The 18,773-nt window shown below is 37.0% G+C and overlaps 1 protein-coding gene across 3 annotated transcripts in view; it reads right to left on the reverse strand.

Annotated features, from left to right (window-relative positions):
• SNX24 (sorting nexin 24) overlaps positions 1–18,773 on the reverse strand; it is a 90,684-nt gene that overhangs the window by 27,651 nt on the left and 44,260 nt on the right. For all 3 annotated transcript variants that reach the window (XR_001991715.3, XM_009096349.4, XM_018921207.3), the window contains exons 2-3: positions 15,629–15,712; positions 8,733–8,837 (exon numbers count right to left, since the gene is read on the reverse strand). Coding sequence is in view for 2 of the 3 variants with exons in the window: in XM_009096349.4 (XP_009094597.1) it covers positions 8,733–8,837; positions 15,629–15,712 (189 nt within the window). In the remaining variant the exon portion in view is untranslated. The remainder of the gene's footprint in view (positions 1–8,732; positions 8,838–15,628; positions 15,713–18,773) is intronic.

The following is an 18,773-nucleotide window of genomic DNA, read 5'->3' on the forward strand; positions in this document are numbered from 1 at the left end:
CACATCAAATGTGGAGCTGCATTCAGGATAAGGAAGGTGACCACATTTTCTTTCACCACAGCTAAATGAATTAAGTATCTCATACTTTGTATGGATTTAGAAGGAATAAGGGCTGTTAGAACAGTCATCAGCAGACTACAGGAGTGTGCCAGCTTTTGACTTTTAATATCCCTAGCTCTGCTTTCATAGACTGTGACTTAAACAGAGAACTTAATTTCTTTCTCTCTCCTCTTAAATATTTTCCACTTATTCTGAGCATGTATAGTCATGACATTTCTCACCGTATGGAAATGCATGATTAGTACACTTTGATGTTCCTCTTAACTTGGGCAAAAGAATGTAATACTGTATCATTATGATATACAGTATAATGAAAAGAGAACAAGCACTTAGACATCATTTCTAAACCTGTCACAACTACTAATATAGGTTCTGTGCTTAACTGAGTAAAATTTATTTTGATCCCCTCTAACATATAAGAGAAAAATGAGAGAGTTCATGCAGCACAATTGTATACAGCAAAACCAAACAGATTATTGAAGATGAAGGAAAAAATTATTAATCATAAATCACAACATAGCGCAAGCTGAAAAGCAAAATTTTAACTCCTAAAACACAAACCAGGTAATTTTCTGAGCATGCTTGAAAAATGCTTTAAATAATTCTTCATAAATCTCTGCAGACAGACACTTAATAAATGGGTCTCCTTTAAATTATCTATCCATCTAATTATTTTGCTTCCCTGTTTTCTTTGGCTTTCTGCTTCCTCTTAACAAATATGCAATCCTGCATGTGTCAGGCACACTCCTTTAAAATCCACAGCCATCGAAACCCAGCTATGTATCTTTACCACCAAAGAAACACGTATGCACAACAGAATCTTATAAAAGCCGGTCACAGCAATGATGGATTTAAGTTATTAACTGATCAAAAAAAGATGGATGGTGGTCTGCTTGTCTTAATCTACATCATCATCTAGATCTATTTAAGGATATGTGGTACACTAACAAACTTAGTTAAGGTTTTGATAAAATCAGTAGAATAATCTGCCCTGTTACATTGAGACTGTATCGATCAATAAAATCACTTGTACTAGGAAAGTACCGTTAAGTACTGACAATCCCAGCCATTAATATTATTTAACACTCTGCTCACAATCTTTAATGAGGACAAAGAACATTTTGTCTTTTTATACTTATCATACCATTGCTTTTCAAACTCCTTACAGGAACTGTTCAGCCTTGATTAGTACACACTAAATGGAGTTAGAGATGGAAGGCACTGAATAATTTTGGATAATGGAGAGAATTTTCAATGTGATTAATAGTTGTGGGTGATTCAACAGACTTTCCAGCAAAACATCAGTTAAATCTTATTTCACTGAATCCAACTTTTTTTTGCAACTTTCTAATGCTAGAACCTTTCTTCTCAGCATATTCTCCTGTGTTTGAAATAAAACCGGTTTCCAGAAACAGCAATCAGGAAGATAAGCATCTGTTCTGGACTTGATGGGAATTTTTTTTTTTCTGCAAATAAGCCAATTTGATCTTAAATTACTTAGAAATAGATCCTAACAGTGAATGTGTACATAGGACAAAAAAAAAGGACTGCCTCTGCAGAAACCTTTGTGGTGCCTAATGAATGTACAAGGAAATCAAAGTAATTTCTATCCACTCCTGCTCTCAGACATGGGGAATGGATAAGCAGAAGCCTAGTGGGAAAAAACCCCATAGGTTAGGCAGACACAGAATAAGGTGGAGAAGAAAAAAAAAAAATGAGCCCACATTTTGCACAGAACTTTTATATCTTAAAATTTCAACCTCTGAATTCAGCTTCTAAGTATATAACCAATTACCTCCCATGTGTAAAGCATTTGGTCTGAAAAAGCCTTTACAAGTGGCTTTGCACAGTCACATCACCTGCACGTCTCTTCATTATCTATCTATCTATCTATCTATCTATCTATCTATCTATCTATCTATCTATCTATCTATCTATCTATCTATCTATCTATCTATCTATCTATCTCTATAGATGCATCTCAATTATTCAAAAATATGTCTTCTCAACCACATAATTATCTCCTTTTTCTTTTTAGACAGTGGTCATGATATATACAGGGCTCAGTTCTTCAAAACACATTAATGTTTAACAAATATAATAACAAGCTGAAACACAAGCATTTCTCTAACTGTTATAAGGATTACAAAGAAAGGTCATTGCTTCAGACCAAAGATCCATTTAGCACTGTATCCTGTATCCCAAAATGGCTATAAATGGATACCAAGGAAGAGTATAAAGGTGCAAGACTACCATATAAGACATTTTTCTTCAAAACAAAATCAGCTTCAAAAGTTATTTCCAACTACAGGACCTTCTATGCTTGACATAGGTTATCCTTTCATATACCTTCCAGCCTTCCAATTGAACTAACTCAAAATTTTGTCTTCATAACACCCTTTGGTGAAAGTACACAGGTATGTGGGAACAATTAAATGCTTGTTATAGAATAGATTTTTGAAAATATAAAGGAAGAAAAATTGTAATGAATGGATAAATGTGATGAATGAACATGGACAGAATGGATAAATGTGATGAATGTGAACGGCACAGAAATATAATTTAAATAATTGAATTATCATTGAATATTTCTAAGATCATTTTGCTATTGCATTTCCATAATTAAATAGTAAGAAACTTGATTCATTTTTATTGAGCAAAGATAATAAAATGTCCCATAAAAGTGCATATATCACACACTGAGATCTCAATAATTCTAAACATCACCAAAAGCACCAGTCACCTCTACAGATACTACATCAAAAACTGTTCCGCTTAGAAAGCACTTACAGATTACAATCCGATCCTAGAGGTCCATGTCAGCTTAAGCCACAATCAAGATCTTCCTGCCTTTATATGAAGTTCTAGGTTTTGTTCAGCTTAAGAGAGTTCAGATAACTTTTATGTACTACTATGGGACCATTTTTAGCTCCACTTCAAAGAGAAGAGAAAACAATGAAAAACCATGTACATCACCAAGCATTTCTTTTCCCCAAGTAAATTTCTTTTCTTTTTTGATCCTACTTCTACTCCAGAGTTCTGAAGCAGGATTTCAGCTGCAGTTATAGTACAGGCTATTTGGCTATTGAAAGGCAAAGCTCTAGCAAACACATTATGTGGAGTACTTGCACACTGGTATCAGAAGCCTAGATGCCTCATTTTAGAGCAGAGATCTCTCCAGTCATCTTGACAATGGACAAGGTTATAAATGGCTGAATTAGTGTTCCTTCTCGTTAGAATAGCAAGAGGTCAACAGAAATTGAATCAGTTAAGCAGTGAAGATCTAGTGAAACTCCTCAAAAGGTGATGGAAAGCTTTCTGCTTCACAATTTGATAAAAACCCCTGAGAAATCACATTAACACAGCCCTCAGAATGATAGTGAAAAGGGACAACGACAGGAAATGAGGAAAGCACAATTCTTATCCCCACTTGAATATGAAATGCCGTATTAGCTCTGAAATGCTCCACAACAGAGTTTTCAAATCAACAAAAAGAACCTTTCATTATTTTCAACTGAATCTAAAACTTCATTTATGAAGTAACATCACAAAAATTAGATCAACTTATAAGAAAATAGTACATATCCACTATCCAGTCAGGAAAGGCTATTTACTTATTTAAACTTTACCACAAGGAATTTTGTATCAATGCTTATTGAAGTAATTTAAGAAAATCACAGTGGCCCATGAAGAAAAGACACCTTGAGCCAAATTTTCTATATTGATAGTTTGTTCTCTGCAGTCTAACTACCTACAGAAATAGCTCATTTGTCCTCATTTCTGGAAGTTGCAGTTGAACTGTTCCCCCAAAAAGAGTAAAAGAAGCAATATAAAAATCCATACTTTTCTTCTTTATATTTCTGATGAGCTTACTCATAAAGCAACTACACATTATTCATTACATTATTACATCCACTGTTTTCCTAACTCCACCCTGCTGGAATCTAAGACAGCTAAGGAGTATAGAATTGGATTTTAATTTCTTGTGAGAAAAATCATAACAGATACGATTTTACTTATGGTTTTCAGGAAGGATTGGTAGTTAAAATATTTTTAAAGAGAATTGCAATCTGAAGAATACTGAAATATAGGTCAAAGTGGTTCTCAGATCTCCAGATTATTTCCTTAAATGGAAAACAAATATCTAGTCCAGTTTCATAAATGCCATAATTCATTTTTAAGATTTGGATTCCTGAAACTACTGGAATGTTGAAGTTCATCAAGTCTTCATGTCTCACAGCCAAGGAGCACTTTAACCAATCTTATCTCCAGGAATCAGGACTGTTCTCTTAGTAAAAAGTTCAAGAATAAATAAAAGGCAAGTATGTTTTCTTGACCTCAGCCAAGAGAGAAATATTAGCTGTACATATTAACTCTGGTTAGAGAGGTATGTACATAGAGACCCTACATATATCCAGAGCACTTCAGAAGGTCTACAACTCTCTGTTTTATATTAGAGCCTTGCTAGTCACAAGAAGAATTTCTTCAGGTCACCCAGACCACATGAAACGAAGTAGTACCCTGAAACTAACAAAAAATATGGGCCTCCTTCAAAATCTCTCCCTGTAAGCAAATTATTTCAGTGAAGACTAGCAGCAGCTATCAAGTCTCATGCTGAGGTGTGGGTGCCACTTCAAAGTGAATTCTGTTAACGATGCTTGTTATCTTGTTGGACTGATGATATCAGCAAATGATGAGATTTCTTTAGCCCAAGGGGTTTGAAAATATCTATTCCATTGAACTTTAAAAGGCAGACCCGTCAAAGGGCAAGTCCCTGGGGCAGACAGCCTGGATGGCAGTAACATCCAGTGTCAGCTTACTGCGACAAGGATATGACCTAACTCCAAAAGAGCAGGTGGCTAGATCAAATTCTTCCCCATTACCAATTCACAGGAAATAAGCTCTGTAAAAACTGCTCTTCCAATAGCATATCATATAAAATGTATTTATAACAAATACTGATCTGATCCAAAGCAGCTGCAGCTGCTCTGATAGCCAGTTAGATAAGGTCCCTCCAGTGTCACCCCTCAACATCCAAAGAAACTACCACCCCAACTACCTGTTCACTTGGTCCATCTACAAAATGACTTATTGAACTCAGACACAGTAAAAACTGTGGAAGAGGGAGTTTTCAAGTGATTTATAACTTGTTTAAATACACATACAAACCAAATTATATTTCTGTATTGCTTTGTGATAACAGTCAGTCCAAGACTGGACAGTGAATGAAAAAACCCAAACCAAATAAACACCATCCAGAAGCTACAATGCTGATTTTTTAGCCTGCTTCATCATCTTCCACACTTACCTTCACCTTGTGGTACCTTAAAGCAAATACATTTATATACATTTACTACTATGAGGAGTCACAGGCTTTCAGGGCAGATTCTTTTAGCAGCGCTTCTCAAATTATAGGTGCCTTATACAACCAGCAGCTTAAAATCCTTATCTTCTATCTTTCTTCAACACAAAGCTTCTCATGAAGCTCATCAAGAGAAGATATTTCTAACCATAAATAAATATTAAGTCCAAATCTCACTGCATACTAAAACTACTATTGAAAGAGATTTTTGTGAGCAATAGTGTAACCCAGTGATTTATTTTACAAATTTAAAATCAAAACCACCTGGATTCTCATCTCTGCTGTACTGCAAGCTACAAGCTCAGATATACAAGTCAGTAACAATAAATTTACCTAGTCGATGGCCACCACAAGGTAGTAAAAGCTGGTGCTTTCAAGTGCTACTTTTAAGTGCTCTTCTACAGGTGTTTTGAGATTCAAAGGAGACCAAGGGGAGGCCTCGTTTTCAACATCCTCAGGAGGGAAAGGGGAGGGGAAGGCATTGATCTCATGTCTGTGGTGACCAGTGACAGGACCCAAGGGAATGGCCTGAATTTGTGTCAAAGGAGGTTTAGGCTAGATATCAGGAAAAGTTCTTCACCCAGAGCATGGCTGGGGATTCAATAGGCTCCCTAGGGCAGTGGTCACAGCACCAGCCTGACAGAGATCAAGAAGTGTTTGGACAATGCTCTTGGGCACAAGGTGTGACTCTTGGTGCTCTGCTGTGCAGGGCCAGGATTTGAACTCGATGATTCTTGTGGGTCCCTTCCAATTCTGTTTATTCTGTGATTTTCTTATTTAGCAAAGCCTAAATCAGCTCAGCTTAAGTGCTTTGTGCTGTAGTTTAAGCTCATGCACAGAGATATTTACCATGACAAGCAGAGTAGCAATAGCTTATTTCTTCATACTAATTTGCTTGAATGTTTGCTTGAATCTGTCATTCACTTATCTTTGCATCTGTTTCCTCATTAATAAATTAAACATAATCCTTCTTTCCTCTTGTCAGTCAGTTGACTGTTCTCAGTATTCACAGGACTCTGTAAATATTATTATACATGCAGATGAATTACTAAGCATATTAGTGCCCTAGTCAATTGTTTCACAGTATAAAAAACAAAAGTAGCACATTCCAGTCAAACTCATAAAGTATGAAAGTCTTACTTAAAAATAGTGTAGATAAATAACTTTTTCAAAAGTCTATTAAAATTAGTCTACTATAACAAGAAAAAGTCCTGACCCAACCTTTCAAAGAACAGAAGTAAAATAAGCAATCTTATGACAATTAGCTGCCAATGGCTATGTATACATTAAAAATAATAAAAAAATACTCTTTGTAGCTCACCATTTAATAATACTTCATTTATTTGTAATTTTACTGCTCTTCAGAAAGATATAATGAAATGTTTCTGAGCTCCTGTCCATCCACTCCAAGAAACAAACAACCTGTGCTGAAAGCATTTAAAGGGTTGGTTTCATCATGAAAAGGTCACAAAAAGTAACAAGGTCCTCCTGGCAACTGCAGCACCTTTTGTCTCAGACAGGGGAATGTCTTGCTTTCTTTATTACTTAGCAGAGAGTGAGTCTACTACCATCATTTCATGTCAATATTTTTATCTGCATTCAATAACAGACAACTACTTAGTTAAAAATATCTTAAGAATCCAATATGGTTAGACCTTGTCAGGTACAGGTCTGTATTCGATGGCCATCTGCATGGCATGCTAAAACAAATTCATTGAACATTACATCTGTGTAATAGCTCAGTATTTGCATATGGTTCTGGCTGGTTTTATTTAAAACATTTAATGACTGGCATGTCTCTATAAAAGTTTATCTGCTGCACAAATGCCTGGCTACAAGTACCACCACTGACTAGTGACAGTAGTAGCCAAACAACTCCTACAGATAAACTGCCAGTAGTACCACCTGAAAACATATTTGCAATATTTTACATACATGGTGTTAAATAAAAAACTGATCAAGTCTTCTGAAATTGTAGTATATTTCTACACTGTGCTTTGGCAAATGCTTGGCAATATTAAAAAACATCTCATAACTGAAGTGCCTTACTACAAAATTTTTATTGACTATAACCAGGCTCTAATTATCTTAAAAGTTAAAATTTCACTGCTGATTAATTCTGCTTTCTACTAGTGGACACAGAAATTAATTACTTTGATGTAATGTTTTTAAACAGATGATGCCCAGCAGTCACTTCCAACCTAAACAATTGCATGTTTCTATGACAGTCAACAACAATAGAATAGAGGAAGAGTTAATTAAACATGCAACACTGCAAAAGAACAAGAATTGATTAACTCTTCCAGTAGGGGGAGATGTTCTTTTACAGTTTATCAGCAATTAAAAGTGATAACCAGATTACCTCTCTACCATTTTAATGAAATCAGCTGCTTAAGACTAACTGGTACATGTTAGTGATTATGTCCAAAAGTAAGTTTATGGAAATCAGAAAAACCAAAAATTCACTGCAAGTGGCTGATGTGAAAAATAGAAGACTGTTACTCTTGCCTTCCTCCCAAAACAATTATGTTTTGACACATTTCTATGAACCCCTTCAGTAAAACAGCATTAGTGTAGCAGTGAACTGGGAACATGTCTAGAAGAACACCTTCATCTGGCTTTGCCACCAGAGAAACAGCTGTGAACATACACCACAGGACATTTTTAAAGCAATCATAGTGACAATAAAAATTCCATTTATTAAAGATGAATGGGATTTATTCCTGATATATTTAGACATCTGTACAACCACATCATTTCTGAAGATTCCTTTTATTGTCTTTAAGAAAATCATGACCCATCTAGGTAGAACCTAAGACTTAAGACAAATGTCCAAACTAACTGAGATTAATATGAGATGACAGGTGCCTATTTCAGCTAGAGGTACAATTCATATACAGGCATGTATAGCAGAGTGATACGAATTTGATGAGCTGATGCTTCCCTAGTCTGTCTAAATAGAGGTGAACTAAATAAGGCCTCCTTATAGTTTTTGTGCAACACTCTTGATTGGTATAGTCAGAACAACTTTGTAAAGAATAACATTATTTTGCCCATTTTAGGCAGAAGAAAATTAAGCTTCACCAAAGTCAATGAGTAGTCTTTGGAAAAATCAGGAAAAAAAATGCAAAATAGCCTGGATTTCTAGCTGGTAGTTCTGCTAAGTGAACAGAAATCACTGCTGCTGGTAAGTGTACAGATCACTTCCCACCTCTAAAATTGCCTGTCAGTAAAACGCCACACTTCATACTTTCTAATGCTGTGGAAACAGACGCTGCTTTAACTTTCAGCAGGCTGCAAGGACACACACCTGCAAGTACAACTCCAGGCCTTGTCGTCGCTGCTCCAGGACCTTGGGGACCCAGTTTCTTACGTGTTTTGAAGGGATCTCTGGTGTTCTTATGAACTTCTTGAGCTGCAAGGGAGACAAAAAAAAAAAAAAAAAAAAAAAAAAAAAAAAAAAAAAAAAAAAAAAAAGGCATAAAAACATGTATTAAGGACAACAGCATGGAAATGAAGTTACTTACAATCATCTCCCTGAAATAATAACAGCTGTCATACCTACAGAATGTAGTTAAAAATCTTCACATCCAGTTGCCCTCCAGTTGCCCTGGACAGTAAAGAGGAATCCTACTAACAAGTTTTTGTGACTAATAGTCCGAAAATAAAATGGCAACCACTACATGAGAATATTTGAAATTGGATTTTCCCATTAGTCTGCCTGGGACAGACTAATGGGAAAATCCACAACATTACCACAACATTACCACAACATACCCAGAAATTACCTTGCTAAGCGCAGTGAAAACATGATGATGGCTTTTAATTCCAGACTTAGGCAATTATGAACAGGTGTGAAAAGTACAGGGAGGAGTGCTAACCATTTCTCTAGAGAACTGGCAATCAAGAGAGTGAAATATTGGTGCTCTCAAAGTGTGCCAACAGATCGACAGTGTGTGTTTAATATCTTACACAGAGAAACAGCAAGATTGTCACTGATTATATTTCAAAGAGAGCTCCAAATCTATTCCTCTAAAGATTCCCACAGGAAACCTTACACATGTATCTACAGAGAACTATACATAACATGTATCTATATAGATCTATACACACACACACATATATATATATTTATATATTTATACATATGATTGTATATAGATAGACTAAAAACATGCAACCTGACAATACTAAAAATCCTCTAGCTGGAGCAAGCTAGTTTTTAAAAATCAAAAAACATTAATATTTTCCTCAAAACTACAGAGCAAAAATAGTAACTGAAATAGACTCCATTGCATTTTAACAGAAGGTGGCATTCTTTCTGTTGGATATTGCCTCTGAGTAAATCTGAAGCAAAGAATGCAAGGAAAGAAACTCAAAATTGACTTTGACATGCATACCCATGGGAGACTGAGATTTACATTTCATCTTTGAGCTTGCTGGGATGTCACTATAGGAAAAAGCAGTGGCAACATATCAACGTCCCTGCAATCACAAGTATTGAAGCTGCAGCCGGGAAACCTCAATTGCTCTGGAAACATTTTGCAACTTTCTTATTTCTTAGCACTGCTAAATTACAATTAAATGTGAAGTGAGAAAAACAACTTGAAAATAAAACTCCAAACCCAGCTATATTTACTAACTGATCTTAAAAACAGAATACAACCCCCTGTTTTTCCCTCTAAATTGATTTGGGATGTTGAAGAAACTACGGTCACCGCTGTTGCGAACTATGACAGCACCTGCAAGTGAGCAACAAATGAGAAGAACGCTCCAGATGAGTGCAGACAAATCTGAAACTATACAAGTGTCCACCAAGACCTAGCTGCATACAAGATAAATACTCTGTGGCTGGTAACTCAGCTGATGATTAACAACCCCCTTGTGCTCTGTGGCGCTGTTACATATAAAACATCCAAACCCCAACTATTTAATGTGCTGGCACAGATACTGGTTTTAAGTATAAAGCCAACATTATACAGATAAAAAAAAGATATATTAAAATCCCATTTTCTTATGCTCATAATAATCTGGTCATATATATTGCTATAAATAATTATAACAATGTCAAGGAATATTAAGCAAAACTATGTATGCGTTAGCTGTATTGCTTCAGACTAGTCCCAACACAAAACAAAACATATTTATCTGAGGACTATTACTGCCCACAGTACCTTCCTCTCTGTAACACTGACCTAACGCCTACTGACACACTGTAGTCTCTATTTCCTGAAAGACTTAAAGATGGTGAACATTATCAAGTAAAGAGTTATTTCTCCAATTGTGAAAAGACACTATGATATGGAGTATACACTAGTTATTCTAAAATTATAGACAACTTGCAAAAAAAGATGTTTTACACTTCAGATTTTTGCAAATTTCACTGCAGTGGTTTTAACATTGTGACCTTGTAGCATAATTGTATTTAAAAAGAACCACCAATATTTTTTAACATATACGAAAAGAAGTATAAAAAGATATTTGGGAATAAATATGAACAAATGGTTGTATTTTAAACTATGTTATATATCTAGAAATAATTTAATTATTACTTTAAAAGTTTCCAAATGAAAATAATAAACACTTTTGTTCAGACATATATAATACTGTAATGGGAATAGTGCACAGCCTGACAGGCAAGGTTTGTTGTCCATAATCAGGACAAAGCATAATGGTCTATGCAAACTATTTCATAGAAGCCAATATCTGTGGGTCATTTCTGTGAAAAGAATAAATTGTACTTCTGGTGTAACATGGAAGTCTTGAAAATATTTTAAACCTTTTCCACTACAGCCAGATTACATAGGAAGTGGGGCTTTACTCTCTTATACAACTGGAAACTATGAAAGATTGAACCCAAGACAGAAATGCAGACATGTTTTTGGAAACAGCTTTGTTTAAAAAATATAATTAATCAAAACATTGATTGGCGTTCTGATGAATGAATCATGTCTTCTATGAGCAACAGTCCTCCTTCCTCCCCACAATGCCAGTGACGCATGCTGTTCTCCAGCAAAAGGCACAATCTCCTCATCACACTCTATGTCCATTTTTCTACCACAGGTGTTCTCTACAGAAAGTTTCTCCTATCTACAGACATCTCCAACACTAAGAGCATCTTGAATATGCAACAAGTCTAAAGAGACCTTTCCAATTGCCATGTACTCACAGGAATTTAGAATGAAACATACATTTTAAATTAAAGGGGAAGAGAGGAGGATAAATACCATGTCAGCATGCTGATAGCGAACTGATGCAAACACTTTCTCTAGGATTTCTGTAACACTGAAAGCACTAAGGTTCAGAGTATGAGCTGTTCAACAATACTAACAAAATTTTTACAACTTCAAAAACTACGACTTATTGAAAAGGTATATTGTTGCCAAAATATGCTATATGTTTTGCAGCTGTGCAGGGAACAAATAAGGGAAAGTCTCTATTCATTTGCAGAGTAATATAAACAGCAAGTGAATAAGAAAATAAAGTGAAATGTGGCGCAAAGTGCCTGGTTAGAATATCTAACAAGTTTTTCAGACTTGTTTATTTTCTTGCTATTTCTGCAGAGAGAGAAAGGGGGCGTCGTTGATGATTTTTCTGATGTTAAAAGAAATCTCTGCAAAAGGAGTTATTGCAGTGAAAATGGTGTACAAGAAGACAAATCTGAGAGTGAGACTGCAGTCATCCCTGACTTTCATGTGGAGTAATTGTGCAGCTCCAGAAATTACAGTGAAGTTGGACCTACTGTCCCATCTCTCTGGCCAGCTGGGAGAATGATGCCAGTTATGTGATGTGGACCCTCCACCAGTTCTGCTACCTGTCCATCCTACGATGGGCTGAGGACAAGCCCAAGTACCCCCTCTGCAAGAGGAGGAAACGGTCAGTCTTGCAAAATCATTTCAGCTGGATGATGAGTGCTTGAAGCATGTCACCACATCACCTTTGACATTAGTCATCCACCTGGGGGTGTGGCTCTGGGACATCCAGCTCCCAGGACCGCCATCATCTTGGATCACCACAAAGGTGGGCTTCGAGGAGTGCTCAGGTGTCCTGTGGATGGCATCCAGCCTCTCTGTGCTCATTGACTGCTTTCAGAACCATGCTATGCTCCTCCAGACACTGAAACCATGGATCCATCAGGGGATGAAGTTATTTGGCAACAGTGTTGGATGAGCCATGGCGGAAGACACCATCATAACCATCCCAACCAAACACAGATGAATGCAGAGCTGCTGGGTTGGATGCTGAGGGTGTCCCTCCAAAACTGCATAGTGACAATCATGCAGCAGTGTGCATGTGTCACTGTGCAATGTAGCAACAGAAAGGCCACCTCCTCCACTGCTGTTGGTGGTGATCGTGGCAGCCACCCCTTGGCTTCCATTGCCATTCTATAGAGCAAGAAGAGCCCCAGGTTGACTCAGGGAAGGCTGTGCCTAGGGCTGCCACTTCCAAATGCACAATAAATGCTCCCCTGAAGGGTCACACCAACTCCTAAAGAAAAGGGAAAGAGACCTCCAAGGCCTCTCCAGCAAACAAGAGCCAAGCAACACATCAGTGATGCTGGAAGGTGCCTTGGAACATGGCTAAAGCAGGACTGGGCATCAGCTGTGGCATGTGCCAGCCCTCAAAAGCTCCCAGCCTCAACTCTTGAAATAAAATAAATGCACAAATCTATAAGAAAAGTCTCAGTGTTATTAACAGTATAGATTCTGTCCTCACTCTTTTTTGCTAGGTAGGATGGAATGTTAATCCTGATGGCTCCTTCTACTTGTATCAGGTACTGTATCATTGTTCCTCTATGCACAAGCACTGCCCAGCTGATCCTGGGACAGGTGTTCCCAGAATGGGGTCACCAGAGCCAGCCCATGACCCACTGCTCATCACCCCAGGCCTGTTTCCTCTTCTCTGTACCTTCTGCCCCATGTCACTGGGCTCTGCTCTCCTACCAGCCTGCACTGCCTAGTGCAGCCTTCCTACAGTGGAGCCCAAATCTCTCCTCTTGCCTGGAGTCACAATTTGGTGCTGCTCTCTACATCATGCCAGAGTTAAACCCTGCCACAGCAGGAGCCCAAGAAGGAGAAGTATAAAGTCCTGCCCCTGAGAAGGGACAGGTGCACATGCGGCAGCCGCCCAGATAGTGAGCAGCCTGAGAAAGCCTTCTGCCCACAACCACAGACTTTTTTCTCCCTTTTCCATATCCAGCCTTGGGGTTGACTTTTCTTCTCCTTTGCTTGCAAAGGACCCACCTGTAGGTGCTCAGCAGATAGCTGCCAAGTGGCTGAGGACACTGAGTTTGCTTAGTTTGAATAAAAGTATGATGAGGGGTGATGTCTTTACTTCCTGAGGAGGGGAAGTGGAGTGGGAGGTGCTCAGCATTTCTCCCTGAGATCCAATAACAGGACATGTGAGAATAGCTCATAGCTGTGCCAGGCGAGGTTCAGAGTAACATCAGGAAACATTTGTTTTATCACCTCTTTACCAAGAGGGTGATCAAACATTGATATAGGCTTCTTCAAGACGTGGAGGATGTCCCAAGCCTGTCAGGGACATTTGAACAATGCCTTTAATATAATGCTGTAATTTCTGGTCATCCCTGCACTGCTTAGGCAGTTAGACTACATAACTGTTGTACATCTTTTCCCACTGAAAATATTAAATTATATTTCTAATTCCAATTCTGTACTACATTGCATTATACAATACTACACTATTCTAAGAATAGGTGATTGCCTGCTTGGATAGGGCACATTTTAATGATATAAATCCTGATTTTTCCCTCTTAATGTTTCCTACCCTATTTCACTGTAAAAACTGTGATGAAGGTAAAGCAGATGAATATCAACTGCAGAATTATTTTCATCTGTAAAACAAAGCACTCATATATAGCAAGGCTAAATGGTGGGTGAGTGAGTTATTTTACTGTTTCTGACACTGTTCCTTATTTGGTTTCATATTTAACATGAACACAAGGATGACAATATCTGAGACATATCTGTAGCAAAACAATAAAGAAAGAAATGAGTATTAATAAATGGCAGATGATACCATTACTGAGGCAAGAAGCAAATAGGCAAGAAGTACTAGCACATCTTAATTATGGTGCAGCAAAGCAAATGGGTCTTGTCTTTAGATTTTGATGGGTCAATAGTTGCCATTTGCTCAGACAAGTTTGCTTAAACCTATACACCTTACAAGGCTGGCAAAATCATCCTCAGGTTAATGCTTTTTTCCTGAGCTAATTCAGGACCACCAGCAAACATACTGGAGGAAATAAACTCCCCTGACGTTGCACTGGCAGGAGCTCTAAATACCCATGCTGGTGTCTGTTGTTTGCAGAGGAAGCTTTTCCACAATGAAGGCAAGCAGCATCAGTCAAAGCAGCTGACTGTGCCCACACTCCACTGCCACTCAGGCCTACAAATCAAGAGATATTTAGTTGACCAAAATCCTCAGACTGAAGCTCTTCAGTACAGTCTCACTGCTGGTAATGGGCTGCAACACTCCTCTAGAATTCTCCTTCACAATACCTGGCCTCCATAAAGTAGACAAAAAAATAAAGTTTGCCTTTCAGCAGCACAACTGCACAGCAGCCTTTCAGTTCAGCTTGGAGAGAAAAATTCATACTTTAACAATGGTCAAGGCAATTTAAAGAAGTATTAGTGGATAACCAGCCTTGAAAGCACCAAGCTCCCTTCTATATGTTACTAAGATGATTCAGTAGACAAGCTTAGCAGATATTTTATCTTACATTAATTGAGATGCTTTACTCAGTCATTTTCGTATCTGGTTTTCTCATGTACAAAAGCTGTTTCCTCATCTTTACATATGGCAGGTTAGCAATAAAATGTATAGAACTAATAAATTATTTGCCTAACTGGGAAAAAAACCACTCTATTTGTGGTTGACATGGGACTTATTTTGTGACTTTACAAGAAGACAAAACATACCACAGACAGCATTTTAGCCATACAGCATGTAAACAATAATAAAAAAGAAAAGGAGACTTAGTAACATGTGAGAAATCATCACTCCCTTCTACAAAACAAAGAAGAAATTGAGTTAGTTAGGAATTAATTTCCAGAGGCATGAATCACAGGATGTATTTATGATAAACCATGTAGAAGAGAGAGGAAAACCACAATTACAAGAGAGAGGAAAACATCACTGAGGCAAAACAAAGCAGCATATTATAAAGAAAAAGATCAGTACCTTTTTATGAAGTGCGTGGAATTCACTATACCTCTTCTCCACAAAATGTTTCCTTCCACTCACCAGCACTTCTATTTTAAAGACCTGAAAATTATAAATAATAAAAAAGAGGGCAATGTTACTTGCACAAAACAGTTCAGTGACATGGCTGTGACTGCAAATTTTACCACAGTAATTCTTCTAAGTAGTCTGAAAAAACCCAAAGTGTCTCATGAGTTGCAGAAGTACAACAGTGATTAATGGTAAATATGGCTGAATGTTCTGTTAACTTGTCCTTTCAACAAACATATAAAAAAGACGGCTTAAGCATGGACTATATTTTTTACATTAGAAACTAAGCATTAAAATATCTTCTTTCAGAAAGATGCAATATACTTTGATCTAATCAAAATAGAAAATAATGGTAGGGACAGAAAAAGAAAAACAGGGAGAAAAGAAATAGCGTTTAATTCTTTTCCCCTTCTTACAATGCAGTGTACTAATACATTCACACATGTCCAATAAGAGCTGGACAATATATGCATTATGTTATGCATAGAAATTGAGAAATAAATGCAAGCACTATATTCTAGGCTAATTTCCTCCTAACCTACAAATTCATCTCTAGTCTCAATTGAACTTGTGCTATGCATCCTCTATGAAAAAACAAAACAAAACGCACACATGGCAAATGCTTGTTTTCTTTGTATGATACATGTGACAGCTTTTGTTGCTGCCTCTGGAAGGTTGAAAGGCCAGGAGAAGCAGCTCTCTGGATCCACTAATTAGCAGTCACTAACATGACATTTTCTTGATTCTCAGGTCAGCAGGTCAGTTTTGAGGGCAAGTGACGAGAAATATTTTGAGGTACTCAAGAAAATATGGTCTTTTAAAGGAAGACAAAATCAGCAGAGAAGTAATACAGAAAAGGTACCTATTCTATCTAGGAGTTCTTTGTTTTCTGTTTTGCCCAAAAAATGCTGGAAATAATTATTTTCAGAACAATGAGAAACAATGTTCAGCACAGATGATCACATCACAACCCAAAACTTAGCCAAATAAAATGTTCTTTGAAAATAATTTGCAAACAGTGTTTATGTCTGAATGCAGAAAAAAGGGTTTTCTGTCACAACATGTCCAGCTAGCACTGATCAGAGCAAACACTGACATACCATACTGGATAAACACTTTCTATTGTCCACTAGAACCTGCCTTTCAAATGGGTCAAAATGCAATGGTTTTCACTGGCTAGCCTAACAACATTAAAAACAGGCAGCATTTTATTTAATCCAGACTGAAATGCCTTTACATTTGTCTGAATGTAGTATGGATAGGACCATAGTAATTTCCCACCAATATTTACACTACCAAAATTTGTTTGGGTTGCTGTAATAACCTGTGCTACATTCTACATCTTTGAAGAGGACTATATCTCTGTCCTAACAGTACAAGCAGATGATCTTATTTGAGTGCATTGATTTCCTGCCCTCCCCTTCTATTTGGACTACTTTGGAAGGACAGCCAGTGACTATTAAACAATTTTCCTCCACACATGAGAAAACTCCAAGGCATCCCCTACAACTTTAGGTTCAAGAGTTGTAAAGATAATCATATGCAAAGGAAAATCAATGTAGACATTTTTCTTTAGTTAAGTCTTAACATACTCATTAAATGAGAGGAAAATATTATTTATATTTCATATTCTACACACTACATGAAAGAAATAGTTCTGCAAGGAACAATTTGTTTTGGATTGCACAAGAACAAAGAAGTTTTAAGGATAACTTGTTAGAAAGAATGGACAACAAAATATGAAAGCAGCTAAATGAAAAGTGATCATGGGTCTCTAGCTAAGGTGTGGGAACTGCTTTGTGTTTACTTGATATTAAATCTCCAGGAATTATGAGGAACTTATAACACCCACGTACCCCTCTGTCAGCTAAGACCCACTCACCATTTTAAGTTTAGCACTTCTTTTGGCTACAGGATTTGCCAAGCAATTTGGAGAAGTCTAAGAGGCTCCTCCATCAACTAAAACCACTCATTTGGCAGGTGCCTGTGAATCACAGGCACGTGAAGTACCATTTTGATTTTATTCATATGTGTGTCTTCAGAGAAATATCTGTCCCTCTGAAATCTAAAAACTCATCTTTTCATAAAGGAGAATAGTTGGATTATGTGAAATGAAACATAAATTCCTATGTGGACCTTTTCAAAGCATGTATCTATTTTGCTCTGTGTTTCATCATGGGTTAAGGAACCACATAAATGGTTTCAGAACACCAACTATGCTACATTTATTCTTTCTCCTGTTATAACAACAGTTTCATAATTTTTGCTAACATCATGACATTGAACAATGTATTTGACAGTTACTTTCGCAAAAGGAGAAAGAAGGAAGCATAGCTTTGCATGAAAAGTAATGTTATTTCAAAGTACAGACACTGCCACCCTTACAGCCTCAACTCCTTGTAAAGTGTAAAGGTTTAACTTGCCCCTCACTATCCAGAGGCCTCAGATCCAGCTTTAAAGGACACCTAAAATTTACAAAACCAACAACAACTCTGTTATGCTTGAAGTCCAATATCACTGAAAACAAAACCGTGCAAATGATGTTTCTAATCTGTTCACTGGCAGAACAGATGTGTGCCAGAACACTGGCACCTAGATTTTGGAAATATAAAGAAATTTGTGATAAATAAATGGACGACCCAGAAATGTTTTTGCCTAATTTAAATCTAAATATTAAACTGATTTACAAAGTAATTTGTAAAGCAGAAATGCAAGAAATAACAAAATTGTGTTTATAAACTTGTATGATTACATGACTTAACTCAGACTGCAAAAGTTCCAGATTTGCCTCATCACTATTTACCAGATCACAATTCACAAGAGCAAATTAAAAAACATATAAATTAGTTTCTGTGCCACTGATTCATAAAATGACATGGCTTTGTGTGAAACACAAAAAATACATTATGTTGACAGAGAGATAGGATCTCTTAATGGATACAAAATAGCTATAAGCAAATCTCATGCAAATTTAACTGTGCAATGGCAGGCCCTGGCTGGAAAACAATATAAGGAAACATAGATGCAAGTGCCAAAATAAAGACGGAAGAACTATGGGGGAAAAATTGCAACAGTGCTAGGAAATTACTTTTCT

The sequence above is a fragment of the Serinus canaria genome, chromosome Z, assembly GCF_022539315.1.
Source record: "Serinus canaria isolate serCan28SL12 chromosome Z, serCan2020, whole genome shotgun sequence".
NCBI classification, from domain to species: Eukaryota; Metazoa; Chordata; class Aves; order Passeriformes; family Fringillidae; genus Serinus; species Serinus canaria.